Source organism: Oncorhynchus masou, chromosome 31, assembly GCF_036934945.1.
Source record: "Oncorhynchus masou masou isolate Uvic2021 chromosome 31, UVic_Omas_1.1, whole genome shotgun sequence".
NCBI lineage: Eukaryota > Metazoa > Chordata > Actinopteri > Salmoniformes > Salmonidae > Oncorhynchus > Oncorhynchus masou.
In genome coordinates, this window is record NC_088242.1 from 82,438,189 (window position 1) to 82,460,494 (window position 22,306).

At 44.1% G+C, this 22,306-nt stretch overlaps 1 protein-coding gene across 1 annotated transcript in view; it reads right to left on the reverse strand.

Moving 5' to 3' along the window:
- Positions 1-1,843: 1,843 nt before the first annotated feature.
- LOC135525304 (hyaluronan and proteoglycan link protein 4-like) overlaps positions 1,844-22,306 on the reverse strand; it is a 29,565-nt gene continuing 9,102 nt past the window's right edge. Inside the window, exons 3-5 of the mRNA XM_064953012.1 lie at positions 13,424-13,786; positions 4,677-4,979; positions 1,844-3,183 (exon numbers count right to left, since the gene is read on the reverse strand). Coding sequence (XP_064809084.1) covers positions 2,801-3,183; positions 4,677-4,979; positions 13,424-13,786 — 1,049 coding nt within the window. The 3' untranslated portion in view covers positions 1,844-2,800. The remainder of the gene's footprint in view (positions 3,184-4,676; positions 4,980-13,423; positions 13,787-22,306) is intronic.

Genomic DNA, 22,306 nt, shown 5'->3' on the forward strand with positions numbered 1-22,306 from the left:
GTGAATGCACTAGGTGATGCCCTTCAGTCTACATACCCTAACCCTGGGAGAGCTGATCTGATGGTATCTACCTCTCTCCTCTCCCCCTGGCTCTACCATGTCTGAGTGGAGTGGGGTACCCAGGTCTTCCTCTGTCCTTCACCACGGCTCCTCTCTCAGCTCAGTCTAGTGTTGTGAAGGTCTGACCCTTGCCACAGGCTGATGAATGGAAGCCTGTGCTGTCTGATTCTCCTCTGGGGGGCAGTTCCATTGTTACAGGGTCGCCTCATTTCATTTTAAGCCAGCAAAAAAAAAGAGGTTGATGAAATGAAGATTGCGCTTTTCATCCGTTCGATGCCATAAGTGTCAAAGTTCGCTCTCTCGCTCTCCTCTCTCCACAGTTCCCATTTGGAGAGTAAATGGGAGCAGAGACTAACCCAGTCCACCCCACAGTGTTCCTGTTGACATTTGGTAGAGGCTGGAATCTCCCTGGTTTAGACTGTATTCTCACTATGGGAGATTTTCTAGAGGTTTCGAGAAAATAACCTAGGCTAGACCTTTTACTGTAATGTAAACATGTGAACTGGTCACGTCTCCCACGACACCTCCTTGAAGATATCATCTTCAAACAAGTATTCCTTCCTATTGAGCTCTCATTCCAAACCTACCATCTTTATTCCCCACACAATTGTGTTACCATTTAATTTAGGTAGATACTGAAGTCTTTCTGGTTAATCTCTGCATAATGTTCGCTCCAAACCCCTGAATTATAAATGTCAAGATGACTCTGGGCTTAGCCTCTGTTATAATTCATGGCAGAGATTGATATAACAGTGAAACCCTGCTCTAACAATGTTGTATTAAAATAGTACAGGTGCATCAAAGCTGGGACCGAGAGACTGAAAAACAGCTTCTATCTCAAGGCCATCAGACTGTTAAACAGCAACCACTAACATTGAGTGGCTGCTGCCAACACACTGACTCAACTCCAGCCACTTCAATAATGGGAATTGATGGGAAAGGATGTAAAATATATCACTAGCCACTTTAAACAATGCTACCTTATATAATGCTTACATACCCTACATTATTCATCTCATATGTATACGTATATACTGTACTCTATCATCTACTGCATCCTTATGTAATACATGTATCACTAGCCACTTTAACTATGCCACTTTGTTTACATACTCATCTCATATGTATATACTGTACTCGATACCATCTACTGTATCTTGCCTATGCTGCTCTGCACCCTCACTCATTCATATCTTTATGTACATATTCTTTATCCCCTTACACTGTGTATAAGAAATTAGGTTTGGAATTGTTAGTTAGATTACTTGTTGGTTATTACTGCATTGTCGGAACTGGAAGCACAAGCATTTCGCTACACTCGCATTAACATCTGCTAACCATGTGTATGTGACAAATAAAATTTGATTTGATATGTCTTCATGGCATTTGAATGTGTCTTTAACAAATGTCTCAACATACTTTAAGTTTGTGCTTCTGAGGACGTAGCTACAGGTCACTCATATATTTCCAATTTGCTTTGCTCAAATTCATCACTGAACAGAATGATTGTTTTATGTTGTTAGTTTGCCTCAAACTTGATATGGGCTTGTTAAGACTGTTGCTATGGAAATGACATGTTCACTTCTGTTGTGTTGGCAGTGCACCAAGTGTTTTCCCACTAAAGCCTGCACTCACAGTGCTACTCAGAAACACACAGACCAGATATCTTGGCCAGGTCGCAGTTGCAAATGAGAACTTGTTCTCAACTAGCCTATCTGGTTAAATAAAGGTGCAATAAATCAAAATAAAAAGATACAGTAGAGATGGCGAAAATGCGAAAACATCATCTCACAGAATCAGTTTTAATGAACAACATTGTCAATATCTAATTTATTACTTTTGAATCACAGCTTCAGCATATAGCCCTCGCTATAGATACAATTCATACATCAAGATAATTACTGATACAGTTAAATTGTGGTTTTCACAATTGAACAAATAGTGCAATCAATGGCTATGGCTGCATAGAAACATGGTGTAATCAAGCAGCTATTAAAGCAGCTATAACCAAGTTCAGTTAGATCAGCATCAGTTACTAAAATTAGCTCCAGGTAAAACATGCTTGCTATAGACTAACCATTTCCTCATAAAATATATCTAATTTAAAGTGCAACATTCACTATGTTTATTGAGCTCTGGTACGGTTGCCAGTGCTTAGTTAGTTACTGAGGAGAAACGTTTCAGATGGCTCTACCCAAACATGGCAACCGGATGGAGGCGGACGACTGGGGGCGCAGTAGAACTCAAAGGGCACCTCTAAGCAGTGCTCTGCCATGCCAGGCAAAGCTTGGGCATCATGCTGGCACCTGGCAACATTTGCAGATAGATTAGGCATGATAGTAGTCTGCTTTTCCTTCAGAAATGAAGCCACATGGAGAGCAGAACACACTGTGAAGTCTGAGCCCCCATCATGCCTGTGGTCTCTCATAAACGCATAGTAAACAATGGCATTCATTTTTGTGCCTGGGAAATAATGATCTGATGCATTTACTAGCTAAGCCTTTCTGAGACAATGGTGGGCGCACAAACCAACCTCAACATGACTGCCACCTCATTTAAGACAAGAGAAATCACAGAGATAAAGATTCCCGCCCCTAACTGAACCACGCTCTTTCTGGTGAATCCTGCTGCAAATTAGCATGTCTTGTCAGTAATGTTCAGCAACATTGTTTATTTTAAAGCAATGGATGGAGCTATGTTGTAGCAGCAGTGATCCTAATAAACCCTCATCTCAGTCTCTCTAGATGTTTCTGGTGGTAGTGGTGTTCATGGGGATGTCCTTGCTGCTCTTCCCTGGGCGCTGTGTCATCTTAACTACATCAACATTAACATTCTCTTGGTTCTTGCGGAAGCAGTAAACTCCGTAGAGGCGGAACTTCAAGTCGGGGAAGCCCAGGTGGCGGACCCCCGGTTGGGGCCCTCCGCAGCGGGTGCGTGGGTTGACGATGGGGTAGCGGATACTTGCGTCCTCCAGCCAGCCGGCCTCACAGCGATCCAGTAGCTGGATCTTCCAGGCAGCATAGAGCTGACCCACCTTGGCCACCACCGAGCTGTCACGCAGGCACGCCTTCACTGCCTCGGCATAGTTAACCTTCTTAAAACGCTTCAGGAAATACACCTCACCTGGAGGGGAGAGGGAGAGAGGGAGAGAGGGAGAGAGGGAGAGAGGGAGAGAGGGAGAGAGAGAGAGAGAGAGAGAGAGAGAGAGAGAGAGAGAGAGAGAGAGAGAGAGAGAGGGAGCCAGAACAGACAAGGAGAGAAATTCCCAGGGTGTGAGACAAAGAAATAAAGACAGAGAACCACATGAGACAGCAGCAGGTTCCCTGAGGGGAGAGATCCTGAGTTCTTATGGCCTAGACCAGTCTGATACCTTGCCTGTAGAATGTGTTCCCAATCTCTAATCAACCAAACATCCGTCTGGGCAGCTGCTCAAAATCGAATACGATACAGCATCGGTGGACAGTAAAATACTTCAATTTCTCCTTTCATCTTGCACTGGGAAGACTTCTCGCCTACCAGAATTTACAGAATTGGATTCATGATTGCAGAAAGTATTTGAGCTAAAATGAAGCTGAGTTAAGTTTTTACAGAGAGAAATAAAAAAGCAACCCTAGAAAACACTTACACTTGGCTATCGATTTTGCGTTTGTTTATGTGGCTGATGCCTGTTAGGGAGGAATATTGTCTCATATTTCCCCAAAGGCTACTGTGTTAATATCTTCCAGCTGGTCAGTGCAACAGTATCCCCTACCATTACTCCTGAAGATAGCCCAAATCTCAGGCCAGTCTGTCTGTTGACTGTAATTAACTCACTGCAATGAAGAGACTGCTAGGTCTCCACTATGAAGTACCAGGTTAATGTTCGACTATGGCTACTGTGTACTTTAACTTCTCTAGTTCAGATTTGTTTTAATTTGATTTATTTAACCTTTATTTAACTAGGCAGATGCTCAGATATTGTTGACAAAATGACTTTTACTTTAATGTTCACAGGAAGAAAATCATTACTTTTATTCAGTCTCAGGAGAAAAAAAATGAAAATCTATTTTGTTTCGGAATGCATCCAATGTTGTTATTTCTTTGCCGACTGAGTCACAATCTTACCGTAGCACTCAACGGCTGTACCCATAAATCAAGATTCTCCAAATTGAATGTTTCAATTCCCTGGTAACAGATGGATAATTCTGTCATGATGAGTTCTTGTACAGTAGAGCAGCAGTGTAGCAGCAGTGCTCCTAAATTTGTTATGAGCCATAGAACCAGGCTAGGCTTCTTCCCCTGCCACGACTGTGTGGAAGTGTTGATGGAAATCAAAGGAGAGGAGATAAAAGCACAGCTAGAAGACCCTGTGGCCCTTTTAAGAGGGCGGAATCAACACAAGGTTAGGGGATCACAGGCATGGATCAGAGACAGGCTCCTATCGCTGCATCTCAATACATCTTGCCTCATCTCCCTCCCTTCGTCTGCACAGATCTGAAAACACCGTATAGTCAGAGCAGAGGCAATACAGTGGAAAGATATCTGGGGAATCTACCCGTCACCAATCAATGTTCATATATCTCATCTGCTCAAGAAAAGTAAAAAGTAAGCACACACCACACACACCACACACTCACCATTGAGGTTGGAGGTGAAACAGAAGGCATCGTAGCGCTCATCCTCTTTGTGTCTATAGCCGTAGTTGCGTACCCCTGCAGGGGTGTCCTTCTGGCCACACTGGTCCCGGGGGTGGGAGATGGGGTACTGGACAGAGCCGTCCTCCAGCCAGCCTGCGTTGCACCAGTCCAGGCCCTCTAGCCAGGCCTTGTGGAGCTGGGCATGGGAGGCCAGGATGGCATCCTGCTCCTTACACACGTCCTCAGCCTGGTGGTAATTGAGCTTGTAGCGCCCTACCCGTGGGTAGTATGGGAACACCACGCCTGGAGGAGAGAGAGAGAGATACTGAACTATGAGGACAACTTACTCATGTTGTGAAAGCTGAAAAACACTAACTCCATTCTGCCTGTTACATTTTCAAATACTTCATTTTTCATTTTGACTGAGGTCTTACACCAGACATAACCCATCTAACCGCTACAGAGGGCAGTGAGTAAAGCCCAATACATCACTGGGGCACAGCTCCCTGCCATCCAGGACATCTATACCAGGCGGTGTCAGAGGAAGGCCCTACAAAATTGTGAAAGACTCCAGTCACCCAAGGCATAGACTGTTTTCTCTGTTACCGCATGGCAAGCGATAGCGATGCACCAAGTCTGGAACCAACAGACTTGGTGCAACAGAACCAACAAATAAAATAAAATACATTGCGCTGAATACATGCGCTGAATACAACAGTTACAACCTTACAGTGAAATGCTTACATACAAGCCCTTAACCAACAATGCTTTAAATGCTTTAAAAAAAGTTAATTAAAAAATTGAAAATAAATTGAAAATAATTCAACAGAAGCAGTAAAATAACAAGAGAGGCTATATAAAGGGGGTAACGGTACTGAGTCAATGTGTGGGGGCACCAGTTAGTTGAGGTAATTGAGGTAATATGTACATGTAGGTAGAGTTAAAGTGACTATGCATAGATTATAAACAGAGAGTAGAAGCAGCGTAAAAGGGGGATCTGGGTAGCCCTTAGATTAGCTGTTCAGGAGTCTTATGGCTTGGGGGTAGAAGCTGTTTAGAAGCCTCTTGCACCTAGACTTGGCGCTCCGGTACCGCGCGGTAGTAGAGAGAACAGTCTATGACTGGGGTGGCTAGAGTTTTAGACAATTTTTAGGGCCTTCCTCTGACTGCTTGATATAGAGGTCCTTGGTGGCAGGAAGCTTGGCCCCAGTGATGTACGAAATGTTTACCTTTATTTAACTAGGCAAGTCAGTTAAGAACAAATTCTTATTTTCAATGACGGCCTAGGATCAGTGGGTTAACTGCCTGTTCAGGGGCAGAACGACAGATTTGTACCTTGTCTCGGTATGTACCTTGTCTCGGGGATTTGAACTTGCAACCTTCCGGTTACTAGTCCAACACTCTAACCACTAGGCTTCCCTGCCGCCAGGCAGTGATGCAACCAGTCAGAATGCTCTCGATGTTGCAGCTGTAGAACCTTTTGAAGATCTGAGGACTCATGCCAAATCTTTTCAGTCTCCTGAAGGGGAATAGGCTTTGTCGTGCCCTCTTCATGACTATATTGGTTTGTTTGGACCATGATCATTTGTTGGTGATATGGACACCAAGGAACTTGAAGCTCTCAACCTGTTCCACTACAGCCCTGTTGATGAGAATGGGGGCGTGCTCGGTCCTCCTTCTCCTGTAGTCCACAATCATCTCCTTTGTCTTGATCACGGTGAGGGAGAGGTTAGTGTCCTGGCACCACCCGGCAAGGTCTCTGACCTCCTCCCTATATGCTGACTCATCATTTTGGGTGATCAGCTCTACCACTGTTGTGTCATCGGCAAACTTGATGATGGTGTTGGAGTCGTGCCTGGCCGTGCAGTCATGAGTGAACAGGGAGAATAGGAGGGGCTGAGTACGCACCCCTGAGGGGCCCCTGTGTTGAGGATCAGTGTGGCGGCTGTGTTGTTCCCTACCCCTACCACCTGGGGGCGGCCCGTCAGGAAGTCCAGGATCCAGTTGCAGAGGGAGGTGTTTAGTCCCAGGATCCTTAGCTCAGTGATGAGCTTTGAGGGCACTATGGTGTTGAACGCTAGGCTGAAGTCAATGAATGGCATTCTCACATAGATGTTCCTTTTGTCCAGGTGGGAAAGGGCAGGGTGGAGTGCAATAGAGATTGCGTCATCTGTGGATCTGTTGGGGCGGTATGAAAATTGGAGTGGGTCTAGGGTTTCTGGGATAATGGTGATGATGTGAGCCATGACCAGCCTTTCAAAGCATTTCATGGCTACAGATGTGAGTGCTACGGGTCGGTAGTCATTTAGGCAGGTAACCCACTGTTCCTAGGCCATCATTGAAAATGAGAATTTGTTCTTAACTGACTTGCCTAGTTAAAAAAAGGTGAAGAAAAATAAACTCAATCAGTGAAGAGACTTGCCAGTTGGTCAGCACCTGCTCGCAATACACGTCCTGGTTATGTGTCTGTTATGTGTCTGGCCCTGTGGCCTTGTGAATGTTGACCTGTTTAAAGGTCTTATTTACATCGGCTATGGAGAGAGTGATCACACAGTCGTCCGGAGCAGCTGGTGCTCTCATGCATGTTTGAAGTGAGGCAAGTAACACTAGCTCATCTGGTAGGTTCGTGTCACTGGCCACTTTCTTATTGTGCTTCCCTTTGTAGTCTGTAATAGTTTCAAGCCCTGCCACATCCGATGAGCGTCAGAGCCGGTGTAGTACAATTCAATGTTAGTCTTGTATTGACGCTTTGCCTGTTTGACAGTTCGTCGAGGGCATAGCGGGATTTCCTATAGGCTTCTGGTTTAGAGTCCCGCTCCTTGAAAGCGACAGTGCGGATGTTGCCTTGTTTGGTTATGTACGTACGGTCACTGTGGGGACGGTGCCCATACATGCACTTATTGATGAAGTCAGTGACTGATGTGGTGTACTCCTCAATGTCATTAGAAGAATCCTGGAACATATTCCAGTCTGTGCTAGCAAAACAGTCCTGTAGCTTAGCATCTGCTTCATCTGACCACTTTTTTATTGACTGAGTCACTGGTGCTGCCTACTTTAGTTTTTGCTTGTAATCAGGAATTATGGTCAGATTTGCCATAGAGGGCGACGGAGAGCTTTGTATGCATCTCTGTGTGTGGAGTAAAGGTGGTCTAGAGTTTTTTCCCTCTGATTGCATATTTAACATGCTGATAGAAATTAGATAAAACTGATTTGAGTATACAGCTCATTGAGTGCGGTCTTAGTGCCAGCATCTGTCTGCAGGGGTAAACAGACAGCTATGAAAAATATAGATGTAAACTCTCTTGGTTAATTGTGTGGTCTACAGCTTATCATGAGATTCTCTACCTCGAGCAAAACCTCGAGACTTCCTTAGATTTCGTGCACCAGCTGTTGTTTACAAATATTCATAGGCCGCCTCCCATTGTCTTACCAAAGGCCGCTATACTGTCCTGCCGGAAAAGCTTAAAACCCGCCAGCTCTATGTTAATCATGTTTTCGTTCAGCCACGACCCTGTGAAACATAATACATTACAGTTTTAATGTCCCGTTGGTAGGATATATACATGCTCGTAGTTTGTCTATTTTATTATCGATTATGAAGGGAGATTACCCTCTCGGCGACGGATCCTTACAAGGCACCCGGACCGTCGTCCATGATATACCTCCGTCTTTTCCTTCTACGAATGACGGGGATGAGGGCCTTGTCGGGTGTCTGGAGTAAATCCTTCCCATCCGACTTGTTGAAGAAGAAGATTTCCTCCAGTACGGGGTGAGTAATCGCTGCCCTGATATCAGGAAGCTCTTTTCGGTCATAAGACACGGTGGCAGAAACATTATGTACAAAATAACACAATTGGTTACGGGATCGTAAAATGGCAGCCATCTCCTTTGGCACCATTGTAGGTAACAGCTTCTACCCACAGGACCCTGAACAGCTTCTACCCCCAAGCCATAAGACTGCTAGTTAAATAGTTAACCAACATCTATCCGGACTATCTGCATTGACCCCTTTTGCACTAACTCTTTCGACTCATAACATATGCTGCTGCTACCGTTTATTATTTATCCTGTTGCCTAGTCTCTTTATCCCTAAATATATGTACATGTCGACCTCAATTACCTCGTACCCCTGCACATCAACTCGGTACTGGTACCCTGTGTATATAGCCAAGTTATCATTACTCGTTGTGTAATGAAACAGTCAGAGGTCACCAAGTCCAACATAGCTTCAGCGTGTAAATCAGCTAGAAAGATGTGTCGGCATCGAGTAATTGCCTCTGGCCCCCACCCTTTTAGGGGGAGTGATGAGCTCTACAGCAGTCTGAAAACTGTTTTCTGCCCCTCCCAAAAGATAGGATTTGTAGATAATTGGCCCTCTTTCTGGGACTCACCCACAAACAGGACAAAGCCTGGCCTGTTGAGGAGTGACGGACTCCATCCTAGCTGGAGGGGTGCTCACATCTTATCTACGATCATAGACAGGGCTCTAACTCCCCTAGCTCCACAATGAAATAGGGTGCAGGCCAGGCAGCAGGCTGTTAGCCAGCCTGCCAGCATAGTGGAGTCTGCCACTAGCACAGTCAGTGTAGTCAGCTCAGCTATCTGTGCCTCGACCATGTTTGGGCAAAACTAAACATGGCGGTGTTCGCCTTAGCAATCTCACTAGAATAAAGACCTCCTCCATTCCTGCCATTATTGAAAGAGATCGTGATACCTCACATCTCAAAATAGGGCTACTTAATGTTAAATCCCTCACTTCCAAGGCAGTTATAGTCAATGAACTAATCACTGATCATAATCTTGATGTGATTGGACTGACTGAAACATGGTTTAAGCCTGATGAATTTACTGTGTTAAATGAGGCCTCACCCCCTGGTTATACTAGTGACCATATACTCCGCGCATCCCGCAAAGGCGGAGGTGTTGCTAACATTTACTATAGCAAATGTCAATTTACAAAAAAAAATAACATTTTCGTCTTTTGAGCTTCTTGTCATAAAATCTATGCAGCCTACTCAATCACTTTTTAAGGCTACTGTTTACAGGCCTCCTGGGCCATATACAGCGTTCCTCACGGAGTTCCCTGAATTCCTATCTGACCTTGTAGTCATAGCACATAATATTCAAATTTTTGGTGACTTTAAAATTCACATGGAGAAGTCCACAGACCCACTCCAAAAGGCTTTCGGAGCCATCATCGACTCAGTGGGTTTTGTCCAACATGTCTCCGGACCTACTCACTGCCACAGTCATACTCTGGACCTAGTTTTGTCCCATGGAACAGATGATGTGGATCTTTTTAATGTGATCTTAATGTTTTTCCTCATAATCCTGGACTATCGGACCACCATTTTATTACGTTTGCAATCGCAACAAATAATCTGCTCAGACCCCAACCAAGGAGCATCAAAAGTCATGCTATAAATTCTCAGACAACCCAAAGATTCCTTGATGCCCTTCCATACTCCCTCTGCCTACCCAAGGACATCAGAGGACAAAAATCAGTTAACCACCTTGCTGAGGAACTCAATTTAACCTTGCGCAATACCCTAGATGCAGTTGCACCCATAAAAACTAAAAACATGTGTCATAAGAAACTAGCTCTCTGGTATACAGAAAATACCCGAGCTCAGAAGCAAGCTTCCAGAAAATTGGAACGGAAATGGCGCCAAACCAAACTGGAAGTCTTCCGACTAGCTTGGAAAGACAGTACCGTGCAGTATTGAGGAACCCTCACTGCTGCTCGATCTTCCCATTTCTCCAACTTAATTGAGGAAAATAAGAACAATCCAAAATTAATTTTTGATACTGTCGCAAAGCTAACTAAAAAGCAGCATTCCCCAATAGAGGATGGCTTTCACTTCAGCAATAAGAAATTCATGAACTTCTTTGAGGAAAAGGTCATGATCATTAGAAAGCAAATTAAGGACTCCTCTTTAAATCTGCATATTCCTCCAAAGCTCAGTTGTCCTGAGTCTGCACAACTCTGCCAGGACCTAGCATCAAGGGAGACACTCAAGTGTTTTAGTACTATATCTCTTGACACAATGATGAAAATAATCATGACCTCTAAACCTTCAAGCTGCATACTGGACCCTATAACTAAATTACTGAAAGAGCTGCTTCCTGTGCTTGGCCCACCTATGTTGAACATAATAAATGGCTCTCTATCCACCGGATGTGTACCAAACTCACTAAAAGTGTCAGTAATAAAGCCACTCTTGAAAAAGCCAAACCTTGACCCAGAAAATATTTTTAAAACTATGGAATTTCCCATTCCTCTCAAAAGAAATTGAAAAAGCTGTTGGCAGCAACTCACTGCCTTCCTGAAGACAAACAATGTAAACGAAATGCTTCAGTCTGGTTTTAGACCCCATCATAGCACTGAGACTGCACTTGTGAAGGTGTTCAATGACCTTTTAATGGCGTCAGACCGAGGCTCTGCATCTGTCCTCGTGCTCCTAGACTTTAGTGCTGCTTGAGATACCATTGATCACCACATTCTTTTGGAGAGATTGGAAACCCAAATTGGTCTAAACGGACAAGTTCTGGCCTGATCTTATCTGTCGGAAAGATATCAGTTTGTCTCTGTGAATGGTTTGTCCTCTGACAAATCAACAGTAAATTTCGGTGTTTCTCAAGGTTCCGTTTTAGGACCACTATTGTTTTTACTATATATTTTACCTCTTGGGGATGTCATTCGAAAACATCATGTTAACTTTCACTGCTATGCGGATGACATACAGCTGTACATTTCAATGAAAAATGGTGACACCCCAAAATTGCCCTCGCTGGAAGCCTGTGTTTCAGACATAAGGAAGTGGATGGCTGCAAACTTTCTACTTTGAAACTCGAACAAAACAGAGATGCTTGTTCTAGGTCCCAAGAAACAAAGAGATCTTCTGTTGAATCTGACATGGTTGTACAGTCGTCTCAAATAAAACTGTGAAGGACCTCGGGCGTTACTCTGGACCCTGATTGCTCTTTTGGCGAACATATCAAGACTGTTTCAAGGACAGCTTTTTTCCATTTACGTAACATTGCAAAAATCTGAAAATGTTCTGTCCAAAAATGATGCAGAAAAATCAATGCCATGCTTTTGTTACTTCTAGGTTAGACTGCTGCAATGTTCTACTTTCCGGCTACCTGGATAAAGCACAAAATAAACTTCAGTTAGTGCTAAATATGGCTGATAGAATCCTGACAAGAACAAAAAAAAAGATCATATTACTCCAGTGCGAGCCTCCCTCCACTGGCTTCCTGTTATGGCCAGGACTGATTTCAAGGTTTTACTGCTAACCTACAAAGCATTACATGGACTTGCTCCTACCTAATCTTTCTGATTTGGTCCTGCCGTACATACCTACACGTACACTATGGTCACAAGACACAGGCCTCCTAATTATCCCTAGAATTTCTAAGCAAACAGCTGGAGGCAGGGCTTTCTCCTATAGAGCTCAATGTTTATGGAATGGTCTGCCTACCCATGTGAGAGATGCAGACTCGGTCTCAACCTTTAAGTCTTTATTGAAGACTCATCTCTTCAGTAGGTCCTATTATTGAGTGTAGTCTGGCCCAGGAGTGGGAAGGTGAACGGAAAGGCACTGGAGCAGCGAACCGCCCTTGCTGCCTCTGCCTGGCCGGTTCCCCTTTCTCCACTGGGATTCTCTGCCTCTAACCCTATTACAGGGGCTCAGTCACTGGCTTACTGGTGCTCTTCCATGCCGTCCCTAGGAGGGGTGCATCATTTGAGTGGGTTGAGTCACTGACGAGATCTTCCTGTCTGGGTTGGCACCCCCCCTTGGGTTGTGCCGTGGCAGAGATTTTTGTGTGCTATACTCGGCCTTGTCTCAGGGTGGTAAGTTGGGGGTTGAAGATATCCCTCTAGTGGTGTGGGGGCTGTGCTTTGGCAAAGTGGGTCGGGTTATATCCTGCCTGTTTGGCCCTGTCCGGGGGTATCATCGGATGGGGCCACAGTGTCTCCTGACCCCTCCTGTCTCAGCCTCCAGTATTTATGCTGCAGTAGTTTATGTGTCGGGAGGCTAGGGTCAGTCTGTTATATCTGGAGTATTTCTCCTGTCTTATCCGGTGTCTTGTGTGAATTTAAGTATGTTCTCTCTAATTCTCTCTTTCTCCCTTTCTTTCTTTCTCTCTCTCAGAGGACCTGAGCCCTAGGACCATGCCTCAGGACTACCTGGCATAATGACTCCTCGTTGTCCCCAGTCCACCTGGCAGTGCTGCTGCTCCAGTTTCAACTGTTCTGCCTGCAGCTATGGAACCCTGACCTGTTCACTGTGATTACTATTATTTGACCATGATCCATGTTTGATCATTTATGAACATTTGAACATCTTGGCCATGTTCTGTTATAATCTCCACCCGGCACAGCCAGAAGAAGACTGGCCACCCCTCATAGTCTGGTTCCTCTCTAGGTTTCTTCCTATGTTTTGGCCTTTCTAGGGAATTTTTCCGAACCACCGTGCTTTTACACCTGCATTGCTTGCTGTTTGGGGTTTTAGGCTGGGTTTCTGTACAGCACTTTGATATATCAGCTGATGTAAGAAGGGCTATATAAATACATTTGATTTGATTTGTGTATCTATTCCTTATGTTATAATTGTTTTTCTCTGCATTGTTGGGAACGGCCCATATGTAAGCATTTCACTTTTAGTCTACACCTGTTGTTTACGAAGCATATGACAAATAAAATGTGATTTGATTTGAACCCTTCAACCTTAATCCCTGACCTTCAAGATCCAGGTTGACAAATCCCGTGTCGTCCTCCATGTCGTTGGTGACCTCGCACTCGTAGCGTCCGTAGTCCTCCAAAGTGACGTTGTGGATGATGACAGATGCGTCTCCCGGTCCATTCTGTTCTAGGGACACACGACCCCGGTATGATCTGAACACCCTCTGCTGAAGGCCCAACGCCACAAACACGTCCTCAAACACCAGTGCATCCGTCACCTTGGTCCACTTGATGCGGATGCGGTTGGGGTCGGAGCTTTCGGGTTCGTGGTGGTAGCGGCAGGGCAGAGTGATGGAGCCTCCCCGGTGGGTGATCACTTTACCAGGGGCGGTCTGAACGATCACTGCTCCAGTGTCATCCTCTGGACACAAAGAGGGAGAATAAAGGAAGAAGAATGGTCAGGAGAGGTAAGGTTGGGAGGAATTATGCTTTCCAATAATCTGGTCCTGCAAGGGGGTCCACTCTGGCCTGCAGGTGGTTTGATTAAAACATTATCATAATAATATTTACATTTTTTTTATTTTTTGGCAGGGGAAAAAAACTCAATATACTTTAAAATTACTAAAACCAAATTGAAACTCTGTAGAAATTATATCGTACCTAAATTCACACAGTTTTTTGACTGTGTCCAGCTCGCTAATAATCACATAAATGAAAGCTAGGCAGTCAGTGAGCATTGACAATTCCCAAAAAGATGGATAGAGGACAATTTTTTGCGCATTTTAATGGCGAGGGGAAAACATTTCAGTGTGCCCCTCCAGACCTTATTGAAGAGCGAATATGACACCCTTGAGCTGACCTGTACCTGTACTTTTACCTACAGTGTATTAGAAAGTATTCAGAACCCTGGACTTTTTCCACATTTTGTTATGTTACAGCCTTATTCTAAAATGGATTAAATACATTTTCCCCCTCATCAATCTAAACACAATACCCCATAACGACAAAACCAAAACAGATGTTTTCAAAATTTTGCAAATTTATAAAAATGAAAGAATGAAATACCTTATTTACAAAAGTATTCCAACCCTTTGCAATGATACTCGAAATTGAGCTCAGCTGCATCCTGTTTCCATTGATCATCCTTGAGATGTTCCTACAACTTGATTGGAGTCAACCTGTGAAAAATTCAATTGATTGGACATGATTTAGAAAGGCACACATCTGTCTATATAAGTGCATGTCAGAGCAAAACCCAAGCCATGAGGTCGAAGAAATTGTATGCTGTGCTCCGAGACAGGATTGTGTTGAGGCAAAGATCTGGGGTAGGGAACCAAAAAATGTCTGCAGGATTGAAGGTCCCCAAGAACAAAGTGGCCTCCATCATTCTTAAATGGAAGAAGTTTGGAACCACCAAGACTCTTCCTAGAGCTGGCCGCCCGGCCAAAATTAGCAATCGGGGAAGAAGGGCCTTGGTCAGTGAGGTGACCAAGAATCCAATGGTCACTCTGTCAGAGGTCCAGAGTTCCTCTGCAGCACTCCACCAATCAGGCCTATATGGTAGAGTGGCCAGACGGAAACTACTCCTCAGTACAAGACATATGACAACCCGTTTGGAGTTTGTCATAAGGCACCTAAATAACTCTCAGACCATGAGAAACAAGATTCTCTATGATGAAACCAAAATTGAACTCTTGGCCTTAATGCCAAGCGTCACGTCTGGAGTAAACCTGGCACCATCCCTACGGTGAATGGTGCTGTGGGGATGTTATTCAGTGGCAGGGACTGGGAGACTAGTCAGGATCGAGGGAAAGATGAACGGAGCAAAGTACAGAGAGATCCTTGATGAAGACCTGCTCCAAAGCGCTCAGGACTTCAGACTGGGGCGAAGGTTCACCTTCCAACAAGACAAAGATCCTAAGCATACAGCCAAGAAAACACAGGAGTGGCTTCGGGACAAGTCTCTGAATGTCCTTGAGTGTCCCAGCCAGAGCCCGGACTTGACCCCAATCAAACATCTCTGGAGAGACCTGAAAATAGCTGTGCAGCGACACTCCCCATCCAACCTGACAGAGCTTGAGAGGATCTGCAGAGAAGAATGGGAGAAGCTCCCCAAGCTTGTAGCATACCAAAGAAGACTTGAGGCTGTAATCGCTGCTGAAGATACTTCAACAAAGTCAATTTTTTTAAATTTGTAATACATTTGCAAACATTTCTAAAAATGTGTTTTTGCTTTGTCATTATGGGGTATTGTCTGTAGAGTGATAAAGGGGAAAAAATGATTTAATCCATTTTAGAATAAGGTTGTAATGTAACAAAATCTGGAAATGGTCGGAAAACTTTCCAAATGCACTGTATATAGGGACTACTGCTACAGTTATGGGAACCACCCAAACTTCAGTTAAAATATCAGGATAGTGAAAGTGTATATAATTAGATAGTATGTTAGCAAGGAAGATCCACAAAGCCTATCTTCTGCCTAAAAAATACTAGTTAGATATGTTACAACTTCAGCTGTGTTCTTAAATTCAGACCATTGTCAGATTGTCCATTTGTAAACTCCTCGGGCCGAGGAGTAGGGTTGATTTGAGCGTTCTTGCCTGGCAGTCATGTACCCAAGCTGACGTTGGCTACCTTGCTATCTACTTCCAGACACAAATGAAACCACTCTGACCATTTTACTCGCCCTAGCAGAGCTGGTTAGGCTGTTTTCATGTTATCCAGAGCATTGGTGACTGTAACTGTGCTGCTGGAAACAATTGAATTATGCTTTTTTTGCAGATGTTTACTGACACCGGCCATATTCAACAGTGTTGAGCTCTCGTAAATTCATTCTGCGCTCTGTACACTCAGACGAGAGTGCTCTGAAATCGGAGTAGATAGCCAAAGCAAATTTACAAAAGCACCCGAATGTCCATTGAGAACGCACAACGACTATACCATTTAGCTAAGCTAAAAATGACGGGAATAATCAAGTAAATAAAAGTTGGCTAGTTAGTTAGATATCCTTTAATATACTAGCAAGTTTGATGTATAAACAGCCAACTAATGCTAGGTAGCTAGCTAACATACCAGTACATACTGCTGTAATGATATGCTATGTGGTTTGTAAGGACAGTGTATCTAACAAATCGCCAGCCAACATAACGTGTAAGGTAACTTATTTGAAAAGTCATTACTTTATTACATTGCTCAATGTAATATTTGTGTTGTGGAGAAATTACCAGGTAGGAGACGGGAGTACAGTTGGTTTTCGTTTAATCGAAACCCCTCGTGCTCTACAGTTCGCGGCACCCTAGTGCGCATGTGCATTTCCTATTAGGTGTAGTAACGTAACACTGCCGTAATACATTACTGGTTAGTAAGAGCATAGTAACTAATATAAACATATGTAGATCCCAGATACTACACTCCTCCCCCATAGTGTTTAACTCCCAGGGAACAAGGTAAATATGTGAGGGAACTACTAATGCAATATCTGAACAATGCATTCTTAAACAATTTTCAACTACTGGGTTGAAGCAGACTTTTCAAAGCCCAGCACAAATCCAGGGGATTATTCTGCCCCGAAGATGGAGTTTGCGTCCTAATAACTAACCCAGGTAATGTCCTTTTTCTTTCCTTTTATCTAGGACATATTAAAGTGTTGTTTTTTTAAACTGTCTGTTACCTCCTTAACCAGCTCAACTCACAGGTCAAGATTTTGTGGTGCCCTTCGCTGTCAAATAGGATATCTCCGCTCCTCCTGGGCTTCCGGTGGTGGGACAGGTTCGGGTGGAAGGTCAGGCTGTCTCTCCCGTACATCCACAGTCAGGAGATTAGTCCTGGGGTTCGTTATTGTTCTTGTTCTCTCGGCATGTCTCTGCTGGGGCATTGGACTGTAGCAGATGATCCACATGAACGTTGACCTGGCGATGACCAATTTGGACTTGGTAAGTCAAAGGTCCTCTGCATTGCAAGATCACACCTGAGTTCCACAGGCGCTTGGGGTGTCTGAAATCACGTACCATCACCCTCTCTCCCTCTTTGAATTCTCTGACAGTCTTTGAGTGTCTGTCATGAGCTTTCTTCTGCTGTAGCTGGTGCTTTGCCACAGTGCTTGACAAGTCTGGTTTCAACAATGTCAGGCGGGTACGTGGTTGGCGTTTCAGAAACAGTTCAACTGGTGTACATTCCGTTACTGTGTGTGGGGTGTTACGGTAAGTAAACAGGAACCGGGGAAGCCTTTGGTGGGTGGGCACAGACTGAACCTCGAGTCTAGTCCAGGCCTTCTTAAAGGTCTGCACGGCTCTCTCCTCTGCTCCGTTTGATGCCGGATGGTAAGGTGGTGACAGGATGTGCCTTACTCCGTTGTTCTTGAGAATACATTTCAAAATCGTTTGACGTGAAAGGGGGGTCATTGTCCGATACGAGCTCCTTGACTAGTCCAAAGGATGCGAACAGGTGTCTGAGAAGATTGATGGTCTTCTCATCTGTGGTCAGTTGAGTAGGGAACACTTCCATTCTCTTGAAATGGACATCGATGACAACAAGGAAATGTTTCTTGTCAATCACGGCGTAATCCACATGGATGCGTTCCCAAGGTGTAGCAGCCCAGGACCATGGATGAAGAGGTGCAGCAGCAGGCTTGTTGTGAACAGCTTCACAAGGTGAGCAGTGGCCTACATGCTGTTGAATGTCCTGATCCAGTCCAGGCCACCACAGATAACTGCAAGCGAGTGCTTTCATTCGAGTGATCCCTGGATGTCCCTCATGCAGGTCAGATAGCAGTCTCCTCTGGAATTTGTGAGGTACCACCACACTTGATCCCCACAGAGCACATCCTTGATCAGTGGACAACTGATCTTTCTTGTCGATGAATAGACAAAGGTTATCGTCATTTACGAAGGTTGGCCAACCGTCTAATGTTAAGTCCAAGACTTTGGAAAGCACTGGGTCATTCCTTGTTTCCTCTGCTATGTCTGAAGCAGATATGGGCAGTTCGTCAATGAGAGAGATCTCGAAGACTGCTCTATCATCTTCACTGTCGGAGTCACTATTGCATGGTAGTCTTGATAGTGCATCAGGCATTTGCGTGATCACTGGATCGTCTGTACTCAATCTCGTAGTCGCAGGCTAACAATATCAGAGCCCAACGTTGCATTCAAAGTGCAGCAAGGGTTGGTATAGATGATTTTGGTCCAAGGATGGCCAACAGAGGCTTGTGATCTGTCAGCAGTTGGAACTTCCTTCCATAGAGGTGTTTGTGAAACTTCTTCACTCCGAATATTATGCTCAGGGATGCCTTCTCAATTTGAGCATCATTTTTCTCACTTGGTGACAGAGTCCGTGATGCAAATGCAATAGGGTGTTCTTCACCTGACGGTAGAACATGTGAGATGACGGCTCCTACTCCGTATGGAGATGCAGCACACGCGAGTCTCAGCTTCATCTCTGTGTTGTAGTGGGCAAGCCACTTGCTCTTTAGCAGACGCTGTTTGCAAGTCTTGAATAGTGGGGACCAATTCCACTTTGTATCAGCCTGCAGCAGTTGGTGAAGCGGATGCAACAATGTGGACAAGTTTGCCACAAACTTTCCGTAATAGTTCAGGAGCCCCAAAAATGACCTCAGCCCTGAGATATTTGTGGGTGCTGGTGCGTTTACGATTGCTTCCACCTTGCTGTTGGTTGGGTGCAGGCCTTGTGCATCAATCTTGTATCCGAGATACTCCACTGAGTCCTGGAGGAACTCGCACTTGCTGTGTTTCATTCTCACTCCATATTTTTCCAGTCTTGACATCACTTTGTCCAGCACTACAAGGTGCTCTCCAATGGTTGGTGCTGACAAGAGGAAGTCGTCCATGAAGCACACACCATTGTCTATACTGTCCAAGATCTGATCCATTGTGTGTTGGAATATCGCTGGAGCTGTCGAGATTCCATAGGCCAAGCGATTGAATCTGAATAGCCCCTTGTGTGTATCGATGGTCAGATACTGTTCTGACTCCGGATCCAGCTTCAGTTGCTGATAAGCGAATGCCAGGTCCAGCTTACTGAAAACCTTCCAACCAGCTAGAGTGGCAAACAGATCTTCAGCGTTTGGTAGTGGATATTCCTCTGGTAGAATGCCGTGATTTACTGTGACCTTGTAGACATTGTGCAATATTTAGTTTCTAACTAATGTCTGAGTCTTTAAAGGAAATTAAGTTCATGTATATATAATTTGATATACTGAAGAATATACATAACTGTCTTATGATTTATATTATCTTGTTTGATATTGTAAATTTAATTGTACATTCTGACGGTCTTGTCTTTCTTTGGAACTACAACAATCGGAGCAGCCCAGTCGCTCCTCGCTACTTTCGTGATTATGTTATTCTTCTGTAGGCAGTCCAGTTCCGTCTCTACTGCTTCCTTAATTAAGAACATAGGGAACTGGACGTGGTTTGTGAAAGATAGGCTTGGTTCCTTCTTGCACTCTGACTTTTGCTGTGAAGTCTTGTATTTCACCGTAGCCATCTTTGAAAAGTTCTTTGTGCGTCTCCAGCATGTTAGTGAGTGTGGCCTGACTCACTGGTTTGTCATTTCTCAGACTGAAGCGTCCACTCCTTCCCCTCATACCGGACTGGTAGCTGGATCTGCCCTCACACAGGAATGGTGTCACCAGTGTATGAAGAAAGGCGGATGGACGTGGGCTGAAGAGGGCACTCTTTCAGTTTTTCTTTGTAGAGTCTCTCTGGAACCAGAGATACAGACGCTTCGGTGTCCAGCTGCATTTTTACTGGTTTTCCCGCTAACTCCATGCTGAGATAGATTCCATCTTTTAGTTGTTGAGCTGTGTACACTGTGAACAGTACCACTACTGTTTCAGTTGTACCTTCCTCTTCTTGTGCTGCGTCTGACACTTACTGTTCTCTTGCTGTGCGTTTCGAGGCTTTACACACTCTCTGTAAATGTCCAAACTTTCCATAATTGTGGCACTTTTCATTTTGGAATCGACATTCACTGTGCTGATGATTATCTCCCCCACATCTGTAGCAAATTGGCTTAGATCTTTGAGATGTGGGCTGCTTTGTTCTTGTGTAACCTTGAGGACGGGACTGAGAAAGGTGTGACTTTTGTGAGCCTTTTTCACCACGTGCATCACTGACCTGTTGAATACCTTTCTGACCTTCTGCATGTCCCAATAGCTAAATAGTATCCCTGTGGGCAAGCTCGAGTCCAAGTGCTATATCACAGGATTTCTTTCTCAGGTCCTTCTCTGGCAGAAGCCTTCTGTGATATGCTTTACCTGTGAGACCACATACAAACTTGTCTCGGAGAGCATCATCAAGAAATTGTGCAAACTCACATGCACTTGCGAGCCTTTTCAAAGCAAGGATGCAGTCAGCCAAGGTTTCCCCTTGACTCTGGTGACGTTGGTAAAATCTGAAACTTTCTGCAATAAGAATTGGCTTAGGCTTGAAATCCCTTGAAAGAGTTTCAGTCAGTTCTGCATAGTTCAAGTCCACTGCTTGTATTGGTTCAATGAGACCTTTCAGCAATCCATACTCAGTTGGACCCAAAACACTGAGAAATACGTCTTATTTTCATCTTTGATTTCATTTGCAGCCAGCCAACGCTCAAAAATAAAATAAAAAATAACTGATGAATTACATAATTATTTTGAGTTTCATTACTCATGTGCCCTGAACAACTACAAAGTTAAGTTCCTACAAAACATGTGGCGGAAAAGGTTACCTAAGTATGGTTCTCAATTAGAGACATCGATAGACAGCTGTCCCTGATTGAAAACCATACCAGGCCAAGACATAGAAATACAAAACATAGAAAAAAGGACATAGAATGCCCACCCTAGTCACACCCTGGCCTAACCAAAATAGAGAATAAAAAGCCTCTCTATGGCCAGGGCGTGACAACCAAGGAAAATATTAAGATTACAAAGTTATAATTTTCCTATTATAACTTTCAGATATTTTAATATCTGCTCAATTAGTTTTCGAATTAATAAATTATTATTTACCTCACGTTAGTCTCATTCCAAATGTCGTAAATTCTTGGTTATCTGCACGAACCCAGTCTTCACTATGAGTCATCCATACATCAATTGTCTTAAAATAATTTATTTACTAACTAAGTAATTCACAGAAATGCATAACACAAACAAACAAAGTAGATGGTTACAAAGAAATTATAACGGATGTGCCCTAGTGGGCTAAACCGGCATGGCAGGTTGTTAGCCAAAAGGGGAGTGGGGGTCAGCTGAGAAGTCACCCACAGAGTTGATAATTATAACAATTTAAATGCTAATTCTTTGCACATGAACGCTCACTCATTCGGGAACAATTGCAATCAATATATATATTTACGCTCAGTGTGTCGTCGGGATCTCTGTTGAGAAGTTTGTTTCTGTTGGAGAGTCTGTCCGCCCTCTCTCTCTCTCTGTCGTGGTTAGAATGGATAGTTCAGAGTGACATTTATTCATGTCGTTATAGGATAGATAGCGGTTGTCGGTCTTCGCGTTCAATGATACCAAATTCCTAGCTGCAGACTAATTAATATCAAAGACTTGTTCTTATTCTGTCGGTATCGATAGTCTAAGAGTTTAACCACGTGGGATGGTTAAAAGTTCAGCAGTCTGGTCTCAAACCTTGGCCCTCTCGTTATCAAGGTAAGCTGGTCTGCAACCTTTAGCCATCTCATAATTGAGGTAAGCTCGTTCTCCTCTCAAACCTTGGCCCTCTCGTATCGAGGTAAACTGGTCTGGTGATAGAAAACCCGGGTGGGGGTTTTATTCGGAAGAGCAGAAAAGGGCCTGTCCCAGGATGCCAGATCATAACTGTGCTCATGGGTGGTCCTCTGATTTAGTTCAATTCCAAAGGGAATTGGAGTTTCCTTCATTAAACAGTCCAAAATCACATTACACAATTTCACAAACAGTATCATCCTCACTCATTCA